Raw genomic sequence first — 23,644 nt, forward strand, 5'->3', positions numbered from 1 at the left:
ATGTTCAGAGTTTATTGAATGACGAACTCCTCATAACCATATAGGAGAGATCAAAGCTGTGTTTTGTTTTGTTTTATTTTGTTTTAAGTTTTGCCCTGTTCCCTCCCTTCTCACTAGAGCATTGTTACTTTGACCAAGGTCAAAAGTGACCTATTGCTTACATCATCATTCTCAAGTATGATTTTCCTTCCTTCCAACGTATTGTTTTAAAGCATCTGTTTTTTTTTTTTCCTGACAACTCTTCAGTCTCCACATATTCTATTTTCCCCATAGTCCAGCATTCTAAATTAAAAATGTGGCAAATTTTGTGCTGATGTACTTAGACATGCAGGGAAATCATTATTCCTTTCTAAAATTTTAGTTTCTCATTCTCTCAGGAGATTTCAAACTTTCTTCATGGCTATTAAATATTTTTGTGCAATTGAAAGTTTGTTTACATAGATTTTTCTCGCCTTTTAAAGAAAAGGCTTTATATTACCATTAAAATAAGAAAAGACCTATAATTTCAAATATTTTAATTATTTATGATCATGTAGTAGTTTGGATTTATTCCTAAGACATTTATAGACATTTGTGATTTGATATTTTTATTAACTGATTTTATCCCATTTATAATGTTGGCTATAATATTATACTGTTTCATTTTCAATAGTATTCCTTCATTAAACAGTATGAGATATTATGAATTGAAAAAGGCACTATTACAAGTCACGTAAGAGGAACCAATCTATTTGGAATGCATCATATCATTTTCGGGGCAGTTGTCAAACTCCTTAATCCCATCTGTATGTGTTTTAAAAAGAAAAAACATCCTGTTATCATTCTATTTTACTAAAACAAAAAAAGTCACAATCGAGAACGTACCTATAAAGTTTAAAAACAATTTCAAATCTGATATTGTATGATTATTAAAATTAAAACTTCTATTGTTGTTAATCTGTCTGACTTCTATTCTACTTAGCCTTGAACATAGTAATTGTCCTCATCAGTAACAAACATATTTTAAACAACTAAGTTTGTGAACCTGCTGTGTAGTAAAATGTTGTGTTTTCTTTCTTTAAATTGATGAAACTACTGAAAAGTGAATTGTGACATCACCTCATGTAACCTGCCACATATTGTTTGAACTTGGTATCGCAGGTTAAAAAGAGAAACACATGACCTTTCAGTCATCATCCCATAAATTTAAATATCTAATTCAAACTACTTTGTTATATTGAGTTTAGTAAAACAAAAAATACGAAAAAAACCTACTTGATGTTGTTTAAAGAATCAAAAGTAAAATGGTTTTTAAATTAAGAATCTTGATGACAATAGCAGTATCCATTTTAACTTGTATTTTATTCTGTACGAATAAAAAAAAAACTTTTAGAAATGTATTCAAGTTGTTAATTTGAGTGCTGATAAAAAGTGAACATTTCTTTGAGATCTGTTTAGTTATATTTTGAAATCTGTACTTCTCTACCAAATATGAAATTAAAATAAACAATTATTTGTACACAGCTGTTCCTAGAACAAGTTCCACACAATGCAGTTCTGTGCCTGAACCAAGATTCGGAAGAAGGATCGGCAATGAATTTGCAGTTGGTTCATTGGTTCTTTTTGAATGTAATCCAGGATACATCCTCCATGGATCCATCGCAATTAGGTGTGATACAGTTCCCAATTCTCTGGCCCAGTGGAATGATTCCTTACCTACCTGTATTGGTAAGTGTGTAAATTTGATAGCTTTGTGATTATACATATTTTATATTTTATATCAAAACTAGTTATCTTGCATCTGTCAATAATTCTATGTTATCTAATAGTTATGCATTAATCCTTAAATACTTTGTTAGTTATGATGTACCTAGATATGCAAATGAATGTGGATATTGGATGCAGTTGAGATGTAATGTGATGAATGAAAAATATTTTGTTTTAAATTAGCTGAATAGTGTCCTCATTTATTGATTTAGATGGATGATTATATATGTGCATATTGCCAATAACAAAATTTAAATGCTAGTGATACGGGCTGTTGAAATAAATATCTCTGAAACATTATGCCGAGTGTCCTATGCCAATATGTAAAGAATTTACGTATCATTTAAAGATCTCAGAAGCTTATTTCTTTGGCCATATTCTACTTTGGCATCAAAAGAATTACAAAATATGCATTAGAAAATAAATCTGTTTTTTATCTTTTATTTATTAGTTGTAAATATGTGTAAAAAATATCAAATAAGAGATTTTTTCAGTCTCTCACAAGTCTAAGTGGTAATACTTTGAATGAGTAGAATACATTAAGGTTAGCCAGATCTTAATGTTTCAAACTTTACTCTTTGTATTGTTATTGTATACTGTATCTAATTTAAATTGGTAAAGAGAATATACACTTTCTAACTTAATGGGCTCTTAACCATTATATGAAACATATTAAAATATTCTCTAAGCCATAAAACAGTTAGAATTTTATACTATTTTGGGATCATTACAATGACTTTTGGTTCTTATAGCATTCCGTAGATATGAAAAAGTAAGTTACAAAGTTTATTTATTCTGTGTCCCAAGAGCATATCTGGAAATTATTTTCTTTGGTTACATAGTATTACATTAAATGAAAGATGGTAATACATAATCACAAGTTAAGAAATAGTTCTCATGAGTTGAATTCTTTCTTGTTAAAGTTTTATTGGCATGTGATCTAGAAAATAAGAGTGACATTTTTAAAAAAATAAGAGATAAGCACAATTTTGTTTTTATTTTAATGATCTCAGTTCCAATTGTTCACAGAATGTGACGAGAGTGTATATGCACACATATAACATGCATATAACACATATACACTTATAAATATGTAAAATATATTTTAATAACATATCTTATGATACCTGAAAATGAAATTACATGTATCTAGTTTTATTTTTTATTTTATTTTTTTTTAGTTCAGGTTAGTTAACCCAGTGATTCATCTCTTACATGTGACACCCAGTGCTCATCCCAAAAAGTGCCCTCCTTAATGCCCGTCACCCATTTAACCCATTCCCCTTACCCGCCTCCCCTCCAGCAACCTTCAGTTTGTTCTCTGTATTTAAGAATCTCTTATGGTTTGCCTCCATCTTTGTTTTATGTTATTTTTCCTTCCCTTCCCCTATGTTCATCTGTTGTGTGTCTCAAATTCCACATATGAGTGAAATCATATGATATCTGTCTTTCTCTGCCTGACTTATTTACCTTGACGTAATACCCTCCAGTTCTATCCACGTTGTTGTAAATGGCAACATTTAATTCTTTTTCATTCCCGAATAGTATTCCATTGTGTATATATACCACATCTTCCTTATCCATTCATCAGTCGATGGGCATTTGGGCTTCTTCAATAATTTGACTATTGTTGATAGCACTGCCATAAAAGTTACGGTACTTGTGCCCTCGTCAAATCAGCATTTTTGTATCCTTTGGATGAATACTTCATAGTGCAATTGCTGGGTCACAGGGTGGTTCTATTTTTAATTTTTGGAGGAACCTCCATACTGTTTTCCAGAGTGGCTGTACCAGTTTGCATTCCCACCATGAATGCAAAAGTGTTCCTCTTTCCTAGCATCCTCGCCAACATCTGTTCTTTTCTGAGTTGTTAATGTTAGCCATTCTGACCGGTGTGAGGTGGTAAGTCATTGTGGTTTTGATTTGTATTTCCCTGATGATGAGTGATATTGAGCATCTTTTCATGTGCCTGTTGGCCATCTGGATGTCGTCTTTGGAAAAATGTCTATTCATGTCATCTACCCATTTCTTCACTGGATTATTTGTTTTTTAGGTGGTGAGTTTGGTAAGTTCTTTATAGATTTTGGATACTAACCCTTTTATCAATATGTCATTTGGAAATATCTTCTCCCATTCCATCGGTTGCCTTTTAGTTTTGTTGACTGTTTCCTTTGCAGTGCAGAAGCTTTTTATCTTGATGAGGTCCCAATAGTTCACGTTTGCTTTTTATTTCCGTTGCCCCCAGAAACATGTCAAGTAAGAAATAGCTGCAGCTGAGATCAAAGAGCTTGCTGCCTGTTTTCTCCTATAGGATTTTGATGGTTTCCTGTCTCACATTTAGGTCTTTCATCCATTTTGAATTTATTTTTGTGTATGGTATAAGAAAGTGGTCCAGTTTCATACTTCTGCATGTTGCTGTCCAGTTTTCACAGTGCCATTTGCTGATATGATTACCAATTTATTAATGCTTTTTATTTGCCAGGTTTCATACTGAGTAGTTTAAATACATATTCAATTTAATCCTCACAGCAAACCAATTGAAAAGTTACTTTCAGAATTTATGATTGAATAAACTGAGTCTTAGGTGAAATAGTTATTTTTATTTTTTTTTTTTTTATATTTATTTTGAGAGAGAGAGAGAAAGAGCACGGGACAGGGAGGGGGCAGAGACAGTGGGAGAGAGAAAATACGAAGCAGGTTCTGTGCTGTGAGCACTGAGCCCAATCCTCTGGAACTGTGAGATCATGACCTGAGCCAAAACCAAGAATCAATGCTTAACTGACTGAGCCACCCAGGCTGTACCCCTAAAGTACTTATTTTTAAACTGACAGAACATATAGTAAGTGGTGGAGTAGAGGCAGAAACTCAGTTTCTCTGACTCTAAACGTCAACCTAAATGACAGAAGACTGCTTCTCTATAGGTTTTGATTTATAAGCTAAGCTTTCCTAATGTGATATCTACATTTTATTTATAATGTGAGATTTCCTACCCTATTGAAATATGTTTTTAAAAATCAATGGTACAGGAAAACAACTCATTTGGAGTTAATATGCCTCCTCCTTTTATCTATCATGGAGCTTGTGTTAATGGTACTAACAGATTTTCCCCTTTCTGTACTTTTATGCTCTCATAAAGACAAAACAGATAATGTTTCTCCTTTTGAGCCACAATATATGTTGACTTCTTACTCTTATAAAATAGTAATAAATAAATTATCCTAAACTAAAGGACCATGAGCTGAGAGAAATGTTCCTCTATGTCTATGCTAAAATTAGTCATGCAGTATGCATAAATCGGAAATTACATTGCTTTAAATCAGTTTAATAATTGAAGACAGACACACGATAATAATAAATCTCTTCAGCCTCACGATGGATTTTTTAATATTTCTCTATACATATAGAAAATCAGTCGTTATTTCTATCTCACTTTTCCCAGTATTTTTTTTATATAATTTGTGTCACTCTTAGTTTATTTATGTATCGGTAGAAAATATCAATACCATATAATAGAAGACAGCTAGGTAAGTAGCTGTCTTCTTTAGTTTCATATACATGATGAAAACTCCTTGAAGATAATCATCTATTATAAAACTAGAGTGATATAATGACATCTGGAAACTCATAAACTAGCTCATTAATCTTTAAATATCATTAAAAAAAATCCATCTCTTCCTCTAGTTTGAGTGTTGGGAAAACCTACATTTGCAAAGTACTGAAGTGTAAATCTATAAATTACCCCTTAAAGATCCTATTTGTATATTTATCACACAAATGTCCTCATTTATGGGGAAAAGTCATAAAGAGTCATGTAAAACTGAATAAAATCCCGCATAGCTCCAAACTGTAGTTTAGCATAAGAGTTAATTAAGTCTTGGGTAAAGTCTTCTGCTGTGACCTCAGCACTGAGATGTGGTGAGTTACTATACGACCCTGGGAATTTTACAAACTTTCTGGTTCTCAATTGCCATATAGATGAAGCAGGAAACTAAGAGGATTTCCTCATAGGTTTATTGTGATTATTAAATGATTTGGCATAGTTCTTGGAACCTGGTAAGTACTGAATGACTAGGTTGTTTTTTGTTGTTGCTAAATCTTCCATTATAGAATCAGGAGAGAAGACTTTAATTCCGAAGGTATTGGTTCTAGAATATAGAATTTACATTCAGTGATGACAAAAGGCTTAATATCTTTGCTTTTAATTTGTTGATATGTTGTTTCAATAGCACTTTAAAGTTAATAAAATGTTAAAATTATCTTTCACAGAAGATGTTGGCATCTTTTTTTAAAAAGCTAAAAATATGGACTCTTATCATCCTTTCCAATTCCATTAATTTACAGTCCCTTGAATACAACATATTTTTTTGCACTTAACATATTTAAGAAAGACATTGGATGAAATATAATGGCAATTTTCTTGGGGTATAATAGTTATTATTTATTAAAATCTGTTTTTGGGAGAGATTGAAATTTCTTTCCACCAATTGACACATTTAAGGACAAGTGGTTGAAAAGAAAGAGACTTTAAACAATAGGCGTATGTTCATGATTTGGTTTGTTCTCATTGTTTGCAGGGGTATAAAATTAAAATAAAAGTTAAACAGCGATTACTACAATTCTAATTGTCCTTGAGTATACATATTTAACCAAGATTTGCATTCAGACTTTTCTTCTGATTTTGGAAAGTAAAAAAACTTCATTATCCAAAGAAATTTATGAAAGTGAGACAGGGTTACAAGAATAAAACTATAGGGGCGCCTGGGTGGCGCAGTCGGTTAAGCGTCCGACTTCACCCAGGTCACGATCTCACGGTCCGGGAGTTCGAGCCCCGCGTCAGGCTCTGGGCTGATGGCTCAGAGCCTGGAGCCTGTTTCCGATTCTGTGTCTCCCTCTCTCTCTGCCCCTCCCCCGTTCATGCTCTGTCTCTCTCTGTCCCAAAAATAAATAAACGTTGAAAAAAAAAAAAAAAAAAAAGAATAAAACTATAAAAAGACATTAAAAAATGAGTAAAACAAGGGGCGCCTTGGTGACTCAGTTGGTTAAGCTTCCAACTTTGGCTCTAGTCATGATCTTGCAGTTCGTGAGTTTGAGCCCCACATTGGGATCTCTGCTGTCAGCACAGAGCCTGCTTTGGATCCTCTGCCCCCCTTTCTCTCTCTCTGCCTCTCCCCTGCTTGTGTGCTTTCTCTCTCAAAAATAAATAAACATTAAAAAAAGGAGTAAAACAAGAAAAATGAAAGAAGATTTTAGGAATAAGAAAGGGAAATGAGAGAAAAATAATATAAAGTAGGATACAGAGAATAAGAACTCTAAACCCTAAACATAAATCATTTTTGTTTAAAACAGAAAAAACCTGGGGTGCCTGGGTGGCTCATTTGGTTAAGTGTCCGACTTCAGCTCAGGTCATGATCTCACAGTTCATGAGTTCAAGCCTTGCTGTGTGCTGGTACCGGCTGTGTGCTGGTAGCTCAGAGCCTGGAGCTTGCTTCAGATTCTGTGTCTCCCCCTCTCTCTTCCCCTCCCCTGCTCACACACCCTCTCACTCTCAAAAATAAATGAACATTTAAAAAATTAAATAAATACATACATAAATAAATAAACAAAACAGAAGAAAATCCCTATTCTATATGATTATTACAAAGCTTTTTTTTTATCTTAATGAAAGAAGATGTTAGTGTATTTTTGTTTGTTTGTTTTGAGTTTTTATTTAAATTCCATTCCGTTAACATATAGTGCAATATTGAGTTTCAGGAGTATTACAAAGCTTTTTCATATGCCACATGTATAAATCAGGTGGTTAATCCCAGTGTTTTTGCCATCAGAAACAAAAATCCACGTAAATGGAAGGAGGAGGATGCTATTCCACTGTGGTCATTTCAGCAAGGACAAGCGGTCCTACCAGGCACTAAAGCCTATAAAAGACTTTCAGACCAGACCCTAGTCCATGGTTGACATTCAGCTTCAGGGGTAAATGTTAGTAAACTGTCCCCAACCTGTCTGAATTCAACCTCACTTTATACTTTGAGAGCAAAAGCTGAAGCAGGTAGGAGCCATTACAGTCTCTCTGTCAGAAGTCCACCTATCTGTAGGGGGTTCCCTGGCCTTTTTGAGAAACCTGTCAGTCTGTGTATGGAGAGTCTGAACAGAGAACAGACCACTTTTTATCTTGAATTGGTTTGAAAGTGTATACCTAGTGATAGAAAATTGAACAAGACAACTTGTTTTCTGCTAAGTTCACATGAAAAGGATGTATCACCTATGCCATTGGAGAAATAATGCACAGCCTGTAGATCAAGTGAAATCCAGAAAATTGAATATATAACTGAAGGACATATGGCATCTGTGTGAGACTAGAAATGGAGAGGCGCTGATTCATAATGACACTCAGATGATAACTCAGTTTAGGTTCTACCATTTGGTCCAACTGCTAACCTGTACATAAATGAAAATATACTTGTATTTCTTTTCTTTTCTTTTCTTTTTTTTTTACTTTTAAAAAATGCTTATTTATTTATTTTGAGAGATCTAGAGAGTGTGAGCAGAGAGGGAGGAAAGAGAGAATTCTAAACAGGATCCACATTGTCAGCACAGAACCCGACATGGGGCTCGAACTCATGAACCGTGAGGTCATGACCTGAGCGGAAATCGAGTCGGAAGCTCAACGACTGAGCTACCCAAGCATCCCACTTGTATTTCTATTTTTAACTGTACATATTTTTAGCTTCAAAAATGTTCTGAATACAAATAATTATTTCATAAGTATTAAAAAAAGGAAAGTTTTGACATCTTAAATATTCAAATATGAGAGCCAAACACACAGTTTCTTAGGTTAATATCAAAGTATTATTTTTAATTTTAGCTCATTTTCAATATTTCTTCATAGATAAAATATTAACTGCCTCAATGCCTTTGAACTTTCTATTTTTTCTGCCTGGAACATATATCCCCAAGGTAGTTTTTAGGCTTACTACACCATTTCATTCAACCTGATAATCTTCCTCAGACAGCCTATCTTAAATAATTTTCTGCCACCGTTCTCCATTTATTCTATATCTTTATCCTGCTTTTCTTTAATGGTAACTGCCCATCTATTATATGTAGTTTGGGGTTTTCTTTATTTGTTTTTTGTTTTGTTTTGTTTTGTTTTTAGTTTTGTAATCTTTTTTGCCCTTCTCTCCCCTGACAATATATTGTTTTTATGTTCCACCGACAGAAGACCCACTAGGTGTTCAAGAAACGTTTGGCACATAATAGGTGTTCAGTAAACATTTGCTCGATGAATGAGTTTTAACAATTAACTGTGATAATTTTCTGAATCCTTGCAGAGGTCAAACAACCCGTCCATTTCCCAGTCCAGGGCCCATGTATTTTTAATTTCAGACTTTTACCAGATGGTGATGCTCTGGCTCACTTTGCTTGCTTAGATTTTACAAGCCACGGGAAGTTTAAAACTCTTCTAACTATCTTTCTGGATAATTAGGAAAGAGACATAGGTAAAACACAAACAATACATTTACATGTTATATGGGTAATTTTATTCTGGGGGAGAACAAATTCTCTATTTATACTTTACAGTTTAAATATAATCTTCGACAGTCTACTTACTGGATTTGGTGATTGTATTTTCTCTACTGTTCAAATGAATGCTCCGTTAACAGGTTAAGCCAACTGAGCATCCATTTGAACCAAAAGAAAGCAGCTTTCTACATTCCTAATGATTTTCCTGTCAACTGTATTATTTCAGTTTCACTGTTCTTACTATTGTTATCAACACTTCCATTTTTTTTGTTGTAGTAAAACACAATAAAATGTTCAGTAATTTTGCAAAAACCGACATACTGAAATTAAACTGTTGATTGGAAAGCAGCCCCATTAGTTATGATATGTGAATTGTGCTTATAGTTAACATGGTCAAATACTAAGGTAGAGAGTCCACAAATTTAAATAGCCACTATATAAAGGATATTTAGTAATCTTGCACAAATCTGTCGTATCAAGTCATTCTTAGGCAAATTATAATAAACCCACAATTATATTTTGATAAGAACATGAGCCTTGGAATAAATGTAAAACTAAAAATATGCTGAAGACTGAGTTTTTATCTTCCAAATATGACCTTGTTATACTTCCGATTTCTTAAAATTAATCATTCTCCTAAAAATCCAACCTCTCCTCCCTCTGAGACTGTGATTCAAATAACCCCCTGCAGCCACTAATAGCTTTAACAATATATGGCTTTAGGCATAAGTACTTTTGTTAGTGGGAGGTCTCTTGAAAAGCCCCTGAACCGCCATGTACTGCCCTTGGGCAAAAAATCTTTAATTAGCTGCTTATCCCATCACCTTTATCTGCTTTTTTTTTTTTTTTTTTTTCCCTGAAGACCTTTAGAAACCCAGAAAAAAACTACTTTTACTTGTATTAGCTCCATGGCAACACCTGTTTATATTGTCTTTTCTTGGAGCAGGAGAGAAATTGATGAGGAAATAAATACAGGATCTGAAACCACAGTCACTGATTCATTTATTCATCCATCCATTCATCCCTGAAGCAGTTATTCAAAATAGTAATAAATAGTAATTAGCATTTTAAGAAGCACTATAAAGCATTTTTAAATATTTATTCATTCATTTATTTATTTATTTACTTATTGAGCTAGAGTGCAGGGAAGGGGCAGAGAGAAAGAGGGAGAATCACAGAGCCCTGTGTGGGGCTCAACTCACAAACCAAGAGATTATTTATGACTTGAGCCAAAATCAAGTGTTGGACAGACCACCTGACTGAGCCACCCAGGAGCCCCTAAGCATCTTCTTTTTTAATTTTGTAATGCTGATAGCAACACCAGGAGGTAGATAAGATTAGTATTTATCTTTCATAGAGAGTTAAACCTCTATGGTTTAGACATGAAACCAGGATAAGGATAAAAGCAGAACCCAGGATGCTTGTCTGAAGCCTGTTTTAATCCATGTTATATTGTATAATACTAATCCCTAGAGAAATTTATAGTATATCTTTTTTTTTTCAATATATGAAGTTTATTGTCAAATTGGTTTCCATACAACACCCAGTGCTCATCCCAAAAGGTGCCCTCCTCAATACCCATCACCCACAACCCTCCCACCCCCCATCAACCCTCAGCTTGTTCTCAGTTTTTAAGAGTCTCTTATGCTTTGGCTCTCTCCCACTCTAACCTCTTTTTTTTTTTTTTTTTCTTTCCCCTCCCCCATGGGTTTCTGTTAAGTTTCTCAGGCTCCACCTAAGAGTGAAACCATTTGGTATCTGTCTTTCTCTGTATGGCTTATTTCACTTAGCATCACACTCTCCAGTTCCATCCACGTTGCTACAAAGGGCCATATTTCGTTCTTTCTCATTGCCACGTGGTACTCCATTGCTTATCTTTTTAAAATAGAAAACAAATGTTAGGTTAAGTAATATATGTGGGAATTGAAACTTTATAAAATATGTAGCAAAATATGTAGTAATGCATATCTGGGGATATTTTCATAGTATTTTTATATTTTTATATGAAAATTTATATTGCTATATGTGACTTATTTAGGGAAATACTGAGAGAAAGGAATAATGCAGGAATGGCAAAGAGGGACCTGTAACCGCAGTATATACACAGATATACAACCAGTCAATCAACAGTTTATTCGAGGAGCATGTAGTCAGTGCTTACTAATTGTCAGTCTCTATTTTCACTTTGAATAAGAAGATGAGAGTGGAGTTTACATTTTAGTGGAAGGTGCTAGAGCAACACATCAGTGAATGTGTTCTCTTCTTTCAGACAGCGCTAAGTACTGTGGGGAAAAGTAAAGAAAGGGCTGGAGGTCAGAAGAAAACATCCAGGGCATGCTGCTGTCTTATATCCAAATGAGATGAACGGAGTGGGGTTATACAAGTCTGGGTGGTAAACAAGTATATAGACTGTGAGGCAGGAACAGATCTTGCCCTGTTCAAGCCACAGTGAGAATCCCAGGTGCCTGGACCAGCGTGAATGATGGCAAGCATGACAGAAGAAGAGTCTTGTGGAGGCAAAGCAGAGGCCAAGTCATACAGAGCCTCGAAGGCTGTGGGGAGTTTGACATTTCTCCAAGCAGAGAGGGAATTCACTGAGCTAGGGAATGAGGTGGTCTTAGTTTCTAAAAAGTCACTGCGGCTAAGTAAAGAGGGGTGGGTGCCGGAGTCCAGCTCCAGCAGGCCCAGGGGGTCCCGAAGGATGAATGGCGTCAGCGAAAAAGTGAAAATAAAGCAAAACAAAAATAAAAGTAAAAGCAGAAAACTAAAATAAAAAGCTAAAATAAAAAACTAAAATCAAAATGGACACAGACAACAGCAGTGTGTTGAACTGGCCGATTTATTGTAGCAAACGTGGCATTATATCTGCTAGTGATTTCCTTGTAGCATACGTTATCTATGTTTTTCTAACATTATCTAATTTTGAAAATGTTCTTATGTATAAACGACCTTTAAGAAATAACATGGTGGTTTTCCCCTAACTTTCCCACATACCCTTTGATTATAGATTAGTTTCTTACATTATTCCATTATGCATCTGCGTTTATCTATAATCTGCAAAGCATTTACTTTGCTGTTCTCGTGAAAGGCCTTCCATTTCTCAACACCTCAAGTGGAACAGTTACAGGGACATGACCTCCTAGCCACATGAGGCCAAAAGAACAATGTGTTTGCCTCAGTCCGAGGTGCCAGAAAGGGGCTGAAAAGGCCTTAGAAACCCATACCTCATACATTCTCAGAGAGACAATGCACCTAGGAGCCAATGAACCATTCTGTAGCTTAACCGACTAGGTTCAGTCATCATCTGGAATGCCTCCGGGGGGCCAGGTGGGCCTAGGGGTTAAAGTCACCTGTGCCCAGAGATACACTCCTTAGTTGCTGGAGTGGGGCTTTTAAATCCATATGTCTCTCCTATACAGGCCCTCTTTGCTGGCAAAGGTATGAGGTATCCTTCCTGTAAGTAGAGGAGTTTTCTTAGGGGATGGCAAGGGCTAAACATAAGACCGCACAATTCCTGGCGGAACCTTATTTTCTTCCCTAATGGTTCTTTTCCCAGGGGGCCTGCCGAGGGCAATTCCCCAACAGACAATACCCCGGGTACTTTTAAGGCCAAATTACCTAAAAACGGGAGGACAAGAAGCTTCACTGTTGGCAGGCCGCCCTGCAGTCACCAATCCGTCCACAGCCCGGGGCCCTGCCACTCAGGCTGGGATAGCTCGGCTTCCAGCAGGTGGGCTAGAAGAAAAAAGACTGAATAGAAGGCTAGTGTAATAGTGGATAAGAAAAGTAATGGTAATTTCAATAGGAAGGTCATGGTCCGTGATGAGAACTGGTAAGCCTCATGGTACATTTTTTAAATGGAGCTGAGAAAGTTTACTGATAGATCGGATGTAGATGTAATTGTGAACTTGAATATAAGAAAGAGACATTAAGATGAATGAGTCCTACAGTTTGGCCCAAACTAGGTGAATGGTAGTGACATTTACTGAGGTGGAGAATGGTATAGACGGAGGAAATTTTAAAAAGTATTGTTTTAGACATATTGGTTTAAAAAAAATTTTTTTTAATATTTATTTTTTTTTTTGAGAGACAGAGAGTAGGAGCATGAGTGGGAGAGGGGCAGAGAGACACAGAATCTGAAGCAGGCTCCAGGCTCTGAGCTGTCAGCACAGAGCCTGATGCAAGGCTCAAACTCATGAATGGTGAGATCATGACCTGAGCCAAAGTCAGATGCTTAACCACCTGAGCCACCCAGGTGCCCCTAGACATATTAGTTTTGAGATGCTTATTAGGCATATTATTTCAGGATTCTGAGCCAAGTCAGAATTAGAGATAAATATTTTGTAGTCATACTGTATCAGTGACATGGAAATAGATGCCCTTATAGAGGGGTGATGGTTAGAGAGAAAAGAGAAGATGACATGGGTCACAGAATGTTACAACATTTAAAGGATCAGAGAAAGAGGGTGAGATACTAAGAGAAAGGAAAGAAAGAAAGAAAGAAAGAAAGAAAAAGAGAAAGTAAAGAAACGCAGCTATGCTCACCACTATACCACCAACACTAGGAGAGAAAGAAAAGGAAGGAAGGAAGGAAGGAAGGAAGGAAGGAAGGAAGGAAGGAAGGAAGGAAGGGAGGAAGGAAGATTATGAGTATAACCAGTGGCATAGAAAAAAGCAAGACAGTGTGGTGTCCGGATGGCTAAGCAAAGAAAGGCTCAAAGTGGACAAAGTGATTAACAAGAGGAGATAATTATTCATAGGTTGAGTAAAATGCAAATTAAGAATTGAATATCACATAGCAACAAGACTATTATGGTGACTTTGACATAGTCATTCCAATAAAGAAAAAACCCTGATGAAATGACTGGAGGACAGACTGGAAAGTAAGGAAAAGAGGACTTATCACTATAGCAGCAGAGAAGGAAACCTCAGAATGCAAAGGGTAGATGAGTTAGAATCTTGGCACCACAGGGAGCAGAGTATCAGACAAAAAGTTGATTGCTTCATCTTCGCAGACTTCGGTCTATTAGAAGAGACTAACGTATAAGAAGAATATGAAAACATAATATGAGCTATCTGTGATAGAACTGCATAGGAAAGAACTTGGTGCTATAGAAAACTATGGGACACTTAACAGATAAGGGAGTCAGCAAAGAGGTCAAGAGGTACTATCAGCATTGAATGACCATGGATGGTAGTGTTAGCAATGGGGGAGAAGGATGTAGCAACTCACAGCATTAAGAGAGTATATCAGTTTAGTAGCCTAAACTGGGAAGAGGGTTTGGGATGGTGAAATATTGGGAAATCATGGGTACATACAAACCTGGAGATGTAGTTAGAGATTAAAAAATTAACTGTATTTATCTGTGGAATGAAGGCAATGGGGAGATTTTTGAAGGACTTTCATCAGTGAAATAACATGAGCAAATCGTAATTTTAAAAAGGTCATTTTAGCAATAATATGGAGACAAAGTACATGGATAATACACCCATATCAATGGAGGTCCATTGATATGATTAATGTAGCAACTAGAAAAACGTGTGAGTGAGGTAGGACAGTGACAATGGAGAGGAAGGGCATCTACATTTGCTTTCAACTCAGAATCAGCACTTCATCAATCACTTATTTATAATCTTTTTGGGGTGAAGCCTATTCTAGAATTCTTCTTCCACTCCTGGCACATTAATTCTCAAGTTATCTAAAACTGTTGATTTTCATTTTAAAGGAGCTAAATTTTTTTTTCTGACCAACTTAACCTGAATTAATATTTAACCCAGTAACACAAATTTATAGGAAAATACGACAAAATGACTTTCTTTAAAGATACATGTTTACACTATTAAAAATGTTTGTAGCTCCTTTGAGCAATTGCCCTTGGTTTTTGCATTAAGCTTTTGCATTAAGAAGTGGCAGAAAACTTATTAACTTAAAAAATATTATGAAAGACATATCCTGATACCTTACGACTATAACCAGACTACAACAAATACCCGAGGACCATAGTGCCAGTGGTATCTGAAATAACAATAGTTGTAGAAGGAAATAGTAACATGACATACAATTTATTGACCTCTCGCTGTGTTCCAAGCAATGTGGTAGCTTCTTTGTATACATTATCCTATCTGTATATTTTTCTTTTCTTTTCTTTTTTTTTTTTTTTTCAACGTTTATTTATTTTTGGGACAGAGAGAGACAGAGTATGAACGGGGGAGGTGCAGAGAGAGAGGGAGACACAGAATCGGAAACAGGCTCCAGGCTCTGAGCCATCAGCCCAGAGCCCGACGCGGGGCTCGAACCCACGGACCGCGAGATCGTGACCTGGCTGAAGTCGGACGCTTAACCGACTGCGCCACCCAGGCGCCCCATATCTGTATATTTTTCACAAAAGTTCTTTTTAAACCATTGCATTATCATTTCACAGACAAGGTATCTGAGTTTCAGAGAGTTTAAGGAACATGTCCAGCATTACGCATATTTAAAATTGTAAGTTAGGTTATGCCCAAAACCAAGCTGCCAGTACTAGGGGTATGAGAATTTTCCTTTAAGGTTAGTACTTTTAAAAAGCGGTAGAGGCCTTTATTGACTTCCAGAACAGACCTACGTACTTACTCATTTTTGTAGTGCTGTTCTAGCAATTACCAGACTGGTACCATACCAAGTCTCTTTCTTCTACTCAAGAGCATGGACTCTGGAGCCAAACTACCGGTGTTCAAATCTCACCTTCTCCTCTTACCAGCTCTGTGATCTTGGACAAGTTATTTAATCACTAGTGACTCTATTTCCTGTAAAATGAGGAGAATATTTATTTACATCTCAGTGGATTGTTGAGAGGCTTTAATGAGTTAAAATCTGTAAATTGCTTTAGGAGAGTCCCTGGCAAACAATAGGCTCTATACAAATGTTATTAGCATACCATTGTGATCATCATCCGCATTTCTCCTGAAAAGTACTATTACTCCTCAAAGGGTGCATGAAGACAAAAGTAACAAATACAAAATAATTCTTCAACAAATTCTGTTATCTACATTTTAATTTTAATGCAAATGTGCCAATGTACTTTTTAGTAATATACTAAAAATGATATGCTGTCATTGAGTTTATTGTAATATGATTTTAGATTAATGCCATTAAAAGGTTATCCATTCATGTTGTCTAAGCATTTTTCAAAGTTTTTAGGAAGGAAGACTTAATTTTCATTGTTCTTATGAGTTTTAAGAAATAATAAGATTTGGCTGTGTTTGCAATTGTAGTATCTGTCTAAGATGTTATCTCTGACCTTTTCTCTTATTTTAATCCTCTGCATTAGAATTAACTAGCTCTCTTGAATTGTTTTACTTTCAGTGCCCTGTGGTGGAGTTTTAACAAAGCGCAAAGGGACTATTTTGTCTCCTGGTTACCCTGAGCCTTATGACAACAACCTGAATTGTGTGTGGAAGATCACAGTGCCAGAGGGAGCTGGCATTCAAGTAAGGAAATTTAAATGTTTCTCCTTTTCCCTGTATATTTGAAGTTAATCCTTTTAGAGATGAGGGGGATGAAGGTTACTTCTAAAGATTTAGCCACTCCTTTTCCTTGGCATGGTTGAATGTAGCAGAAAGGTACTTATTGTTTTCACCTGAAGGTAACAGAAAATCAATTCAAGAAGGCCTAAGCAATAAGAAAAATGTTTGTTCCGGATGTCATGGAATCTAGCAGTAGAGGTTGTTTATTTGGGAGGTTCAGTTGTGTCATTACTGACCTAGGTTTTTCCCTCTCTCTGCTCTGCTATCATAGCATGTTGGCTTAGTTCCTAGGCTTCTTTTCTCATGAACTTGAGATGGCTACCAAAGCTCTAACAGCAATGGCAATAGCCAAAATGGAACGTTTCAATCTATCTATCTTTACAATGGCTGAAAAACGTTCAGAAATCCTTCCAGTAGACTTTCTGTCCTGTACTATTGACCAAAACTGCAAGACTATCCATCCTTATGCTATACACTGACCAAAAGCAAAAGATGTATTGTCATTTGGCTCTAAAAAATCAACATTAGGTACCTAGGTTAAGCATGGGGCTCAGCTTCCTCTGAAGTATACAGTCCTCATTTCATTGAACAAAACCAGTTTTTCTGTTAGCAAGAAAAGGGATGCTAGTCTATAGACAAGCAACACAATCTACCGTATTATCTCAACCATAACCACTTTTCGGGAGGAGAAATTTGACCAGTTACTCTATATTACAAGGAGATTGTTTTTGCATAAATTGGTGATATTTGACTACTCCATGTAAGGTAATTATTCTTCAAAAAATATAACATAATCTATATTTCATAAAAATAGCTTGATTACTTCTCCAATTGGGTCATAAGGTGTTCCTTTGGAAACTTGAGAAATATATCAGTTATGGGAAAGTAGCCAAGAAATCCTCCATTAAAACTGAAAATAGATAAAACTATAATTTTTAGTTAAAAAAATCAACTTTTTGAGTTTGTAATTTTGCAGAAAATTACTCCTAATACCTGTTAGGTCAGTTAGCCAATGCGAAAACATGAAATATACATTTTCAGTGTTTTAAAGGCATTAAAAATGGAAAGAGCAAGAGATCTATGCTTATATTTCTGGCTAGCTGTACTATCATTTTATGGCCAACTTGTAAAACTCAGAGAAAACCAATCAATCCTATCTTATCACTGGTAGAATTAACAAGGATTTTATTTTAGTATTTTTAAAAAGTTTTTGATGTTCACTTAATTTTGAGAGAGCTAGAGAGACAGAGTGTGAGCGGGGGAGGGGCAGAGAGAGAGGGAGACACAGAATCCAGAGCAGGCTCCAGGCTCTGAGCTGTCAGCACAGAGACAGACGTGGGGCTCAAACTCACGAACAGCAAGGTTGTGACCTGAGCCAAAGTCAGATGCTTAACAGACTGAACCTCTCAGGTGCCCTGAATTAACAAGGATTTTAGAATCGCCCATGTTGCAAGTTGTATAGAAAATCTGAAAATGAGATGATGCCTTTAGAGCCTTCATAGAACATTTGTCATATAGTTGTCAGTTTATCAAGGTTATCCTAGAACATCCACATATTGATGTCAGCTTGTCTATTTCTATCTCATCTTACAATAATAAAAACCCCAGCCTTTCCTGTCTAGTTCTCATCCTTTGTTTTTGAGCCCTGCAGTGTGGCTTCAGCATCCAGTGCTCTGAGCTACTCATAGCAATCACTGAGGACTCTATATCATTAAATCCATTGTGTTGCTCATCCTGCTTATTCTGACAGCAACATCCTAATTCTGCCCATTCTCCTCTCACTCTTAAAACATGTTTTTCCTTCTTGGTTTTCATGGCACCAATACTCTCTTAGACTTTGTTTTGTTTTCTTTTTTATATCTATGGCTCATGCTTCTACATCTAGGAATACAGTCTCCTCTTCCTACTCAGCCCATCAGATACAGTGTTTGAGAGATGCTGTGGTTTTGTTTATCTCATGTTACACCATGCTGTCTGCCATCTTGTCTACTTCCATGTCTTTGGCTGCCATTTTGTGCCAGTTGTGCCCAGGACCTGCATCTTAATAGACCATCAGAAAGCATTTTTTAAAATGAAGAACTGAGGGGGGACCTAGGTGGCTCAGTCGGTTAAGTGTCCGACTCTTCGTTTTGTCTTAGGTCGTGATCTCACAGTTTGTGAGACTGAGTCACATGTTGGCCTCTGCACTGACAGCACAGAGCCTGCTTGGAATTCTCTCTCTCCCTGTCTCTCTGCCCCTCCCCCATTTGTGTGTGCACACTTTCTCTCTCTGTCTCAAAATAAATAAATAAACTTAAAAAAATAAAAGAACTGAATAAATGATAGTTTTCAAGTGTAAATATCTAACCCAGTGCTTTCACCTAAGCTGCATGTCATTTATTCAACTGCCTGCTGGGCATTTCAACTAAACTTCTTACTGGAATTTCAAATCCATCCTGTTCAAAACTGACTTCGTGATTTTTTCTCATCGTTATGGGTATCCTTCAGTGTTCTCTGGCGACTGAGCCCCTCATCCATTCGGTTGCACAAGCCAGAAATCTTGATAATTTTCCCCCTTTCCTACTCTACACAATGAAATCTGTGGGATCTGTCTTTCACAAATCTTTCAAATAAGTCTATTTCTCTCCATCCATATTGTTACCCTAAGGTTAGGTTGTCATCATCCCTTTTCCAGGGTCTTACTCTCCTCTAATCTGTTCTTCAGAGGGCAAAGACAGTAACCTAAAAATAAAAACCCTGATACTATCACTTTCCTGCTTCAACCGTTCCCTGTATTCTTAACTCCTTGATACAGCTGATTATACCTTTTGTGCTTTGTCCTCCTTTGTCACCACTTATATTCACACTAGTTTAGTTGTTTATAAAAGCCTGGCTCTCGCTTGCCTTTGGGCCTTTGTGCATGCTGTTCCCTTTGCAGGTGACACTCTCCTTGATCCCCCTTTATTTGGCTTATTCTTAGTCATCATTTCTGTCTCAACTTAAAACCAGTTCCTGTGGAAGGCTTTCCGTGAACTTGAGGAAAGGGTAAGTCCCATGCTGCACGTTCTCATAGGTCTCTGTAATTTCCTTATTATAACATCTGTCACATTTTACTGTTACCACTTAGTTAATTACCCATAAGATCTTGAGGGCACTAACTAAATCTGTTCTGGCAACTAGCCAGTGTCTGCCAGTATATGCTCAGTAAATATTTTTAGGATGAATTAATGAATCCCTCCACAAGCAGGGTTTTGGATTTTTTAAGGAGTTAGGACAGCATGATGAACTAAGAGGACATTTGCAGAAAACGTGCGGTGTATATCACTTGTCTGAACCAAACACTTCAAAACCAGACAATATCAATGACACTATAAACTCTTTCACTGAGGAAGCGTTTTATTTAATGGTTACACCTTAGAAAACAAAATTTGAATTAAACGGAGCATGTATCAAACTTACAGAATGTGAGGCATACTGGATTTTTGATCTTAAATACTCTAAAGGACTAACCAAAACTTTTTTTTCTAATTGATCTCTATATGTATGATAATTTTAGACATACCACTAAATCATAGACCATTATATAGTATATGCACACACATGTGTAATGTGTGATTTGTACTTGAAATTTTACTACTTTACCTAAAAGCTACCTGGCTGGTGTGCCAGGTTTAAAGCAATGCCTATTTTATTTTATTCAGTTAGGATAAATATGTGTGTGAATAAAGAATTAGATGAATATGTAATAAATCATATATGAGATGAAATGTGATAACCACTGATGGAAAGACAAGAAGAAACATTTAGAATGCTGGAAAAGTTGTAAATAATATAGAATGTGCAATCTTTAGAAAGAGCCTCAACAAATAGACTAATTTGTTATATTAATTTTACATGAGATGTTTGTGGGGAGTTGTGTATTCATTCATTTGCCTGTCTATTCTAGCAAAGCATATTGATGGAGGATTCCAAAGGGGCTATCATAACAGAGTTATTAAGCAAAAGAGCAATCTTTATGTGATAGACCTTGGGAAACTTATGTTTGTTACTTAACTGTGTCAACCTGTAGAATGATCATCATGATTAAATATAACCTAACAAGCAAATTAAAATTAAATTTAAATGTCTATATGAGGAATATCTTGTTTTAGTGATTGGAAATTCATTACCCGTTGAAGCTACCCTGTTGCCATGATGGACAGTTCCATTTAATGCAAAATTCTTCTAAACAGGGAATCAGTAGCTGCTGCTTTTTAAATCGTTTGACTCTCGTTTGGCCTTTTGTCACTGTGGGTCCTCAGTCATTTCCTTGAGCCACCTACACCTTCTGTGTTTATTGTACCAAATTATATTCACAATTTGACCAGACTCCTAGTGGCAAATTGTGTTAGTTTTCTATGGCTGTTGCAGATTACCATGCACTTGAGAGCTTAAAATAGCAGAGGTTGATTCTCTTACAGTACTGGAGGCTGGAAGTCCCAAAGCATTTTTACTGAGCTGAAACTCAGGTGCTAACAGGGTTGTGCTCGGACCCTCCACTCTCCCCTCTGCCCAGGCTCTAGCCTTTCCTTGCCTCTTCTAACTTCTGCTGGCTGCCAGGCATTCCTACGTGTCTGACTATATCACTCTATTTTCTATGCACATGGTCACATTGCCTTCTCTTCTGTATGTGTCAAATCTCCTTTGACATCTTTCTTATAAGAACACTTATGACTGTACTTAGGGCCCATCTGAATAATCCACGATAATCTCCCTATCTCTAGATGTTTAGGTTAATCACATCTGAAAAAAAAATGTTTTTCCATAAGGCAATATTTACAGGCTCCAGGGATGAGGACCTGATATCTTTGGAAGCCACTATAGTTAGTCTGTTATACATATGTATGTAGAATTAATTTTTTTTCTTCTCATTAAGGGAATAGGTTTTCCTAGAGACGTCTTCATTTTTGTTTCTATCACCCCTTTGATCTCAATAACTCAGGGAAAGAAGATAAATCATTAAGTCTCCCCTCTCCCTTTCTTTCCTTATTCAGATTACACAAAATCTGTAGCAAAAATCTGTTGCAAAATAATCTGTTGCAGAATCTGTAGTGACACAGGTGACATTTTAGTTCCTCTTTCTACCATTCATTCCTGCCCCCAATCTACTTTAGTCATTTACTGCTTATCACACAGACTACTGCAATAGACATTGAAATTGTCTTGTATATATATATATATATATATATATATATATATATATATATACACACACACACACATGTATATATACATACACACACACATATATACACACACATATATATATATATATACACACATACATGTTTTTAATTTATTTTTTTAATTTACATCCAAGTTAGTTACCATACTGTGCAACAACGATTTCAAGAATAGATTCCTTAATGTCCCTTACCCATTTAGTCCATCCCCCTCCCACCACCCCTCCAGTAACCCTCTGTCCTCCGTATTTAAGAGTCTCTTATGTTTTGTCCCCCTCCTTGTTTTTATATTATTTTTGCTTCCCTTCCCTTATGAAATTGTCTTTTTACTTGTATTTTCTTCATCCAATGCAGTACTATAGTTAAAGCAGTCCTGGTTATTCTCCTTCTAAACCTTTGGTGGACTACACCTCAACTGCATAGTTATTATGCTGGTCTTGGGTCTTTATAGTCTCTTGACAAATCCATCTCAGCTAAGTTCAATCCTTTATTCACACTGGACACTATCGTGAACTAAAATTCATTTAATTTTTACAACAATTATGTGAATTAGATGCCTTTATTACAACGATGTGTATAAGAAATTGAAGGCACAGATTGTCAACTCTTCTAGGGTTACCTGCCAGAGAATAGAGGGAGCCAGAAAGCTGCACATCCAGGCGTCCTCACTCTGCTGTCTCTTGGATTTATCCACTAAGCTCTCTCTATCTAACTTTTCTCTACTTTTGCTAACTTTGCATGCATATTTCCTCTTATGTAAATACCTTCTACTGTGGCTAAATTGGATTACTGATGGTTTACTACATCTACCTCATGGCTTGCCTCCTCTACATTTTTATAACTCAATAGTTTCTTTCAGTGAAAAACCTCTCAATACATTTAACTTATCTCAAATGTCAACTTCTGCGTGAATCCTTACTTTTTTTTCTTTTTTTTTTTTTTTTTTTTTTTGCAAATGTGATCTTTTCTTCCCCTGAATTGTAAGAAAGGAAAAATCAGATATGAAGAGAGAATTGATTATTGTTTAAGGAAATGATGGTAATATCACAATCATTCAGCTTTAATTCCATTCTGCTTCCTGTTCTGGAACGCTGCCATCGGGCCTAATGCCTGTCACACAGGCAGGGTATCCGTTGCCATGTGGCACTCACCCCTGGAAAAGAGGCACCAGCATTCACTTGAATGGAAGAATGATGATGGTTTATTCTGTGGATAAGAAATTTTTAAGGAATGCCATTGTTATACTTATTTAGTGAATGAGTGCAGTACTTACATTGATGACAGACTTTAGCTAAATAAAATACATTTATTTTAATAAGGTTCGCCCTTCCCTTCCTCTAAAACTATAACATATACACTTCACAGACAGAAAAATGATCCCCCCCACGGTTGGGGGGTGGGTCCTGTGGGTTCTTGCAAAAGCTCATGCTGTGCCAGGCGAAGTGCAGCAAAGTAACACATGCCTCTTTCTTTAAATAACATTTAACAGACATGAGAGGATTGTGCTCCACCATTTCCCTTATCAACTTTAGGGACTTTCACAGTAAGTTAGTTATTATGACTCCATTCATCAAATTATTCTTGAAGAGATATACCCAAATCAGTTATAAAGTATAATTTTGGCCATCCATATTAAGACCTGTTAAAAATGAGCATAGGGGATAATAATTTTTTTT

General features: G+C 36.1%; 1 protein-coding gene across 6 annotated transcripts in view; it reads left to right on the plus strand.

Annotated features, from left to right (window-relative positions):
• The window catches only part of CSMD3 (CUB and Sushi multiple domains 3), a 1,255,667-nt gene that overhangs the window by 1,066,195 nt on the left and 165,828 nt on the right, over positions 1 to 23,644 (plus strand). For all 6 annotated transcript variants that reach the window (XM_045453867.1, XM_045453870.1, XM_045453869.1 and 3 more), the window contains 2 exons: positions 1,504 to 1,707; positions 16,607 to 16,731. In XM_045453867.1, the coding sequence (XP_045309823.1) occupies positions 1,504 to 1,707; positions 16,607 to 16,731 (329 nt within the window). The remainder of the gene's footprint in view (positions 1 to 1,503; positions 1,708 to 16,606; positions 16,732 to 23,644) is intronic.

The sequence above is a fragment of the Leopardus geoffroyi genome, chromosome C3 (genome assembly GCF_018350155.1).
Source record: "Leopardus geoffroyi isolate Oge1 chromosome C3, O.geoffroyi_Oge1_pat1.0, whole genome shotgun sequence".
In the NCBI taxonomy this organism is placed as follows: domain Eukaryota; kingdom Metazoa; phylum Chordata; class Mammalia; order Carnivora; family Felidae; genus Leopardus; species Leopardus geoffroyi.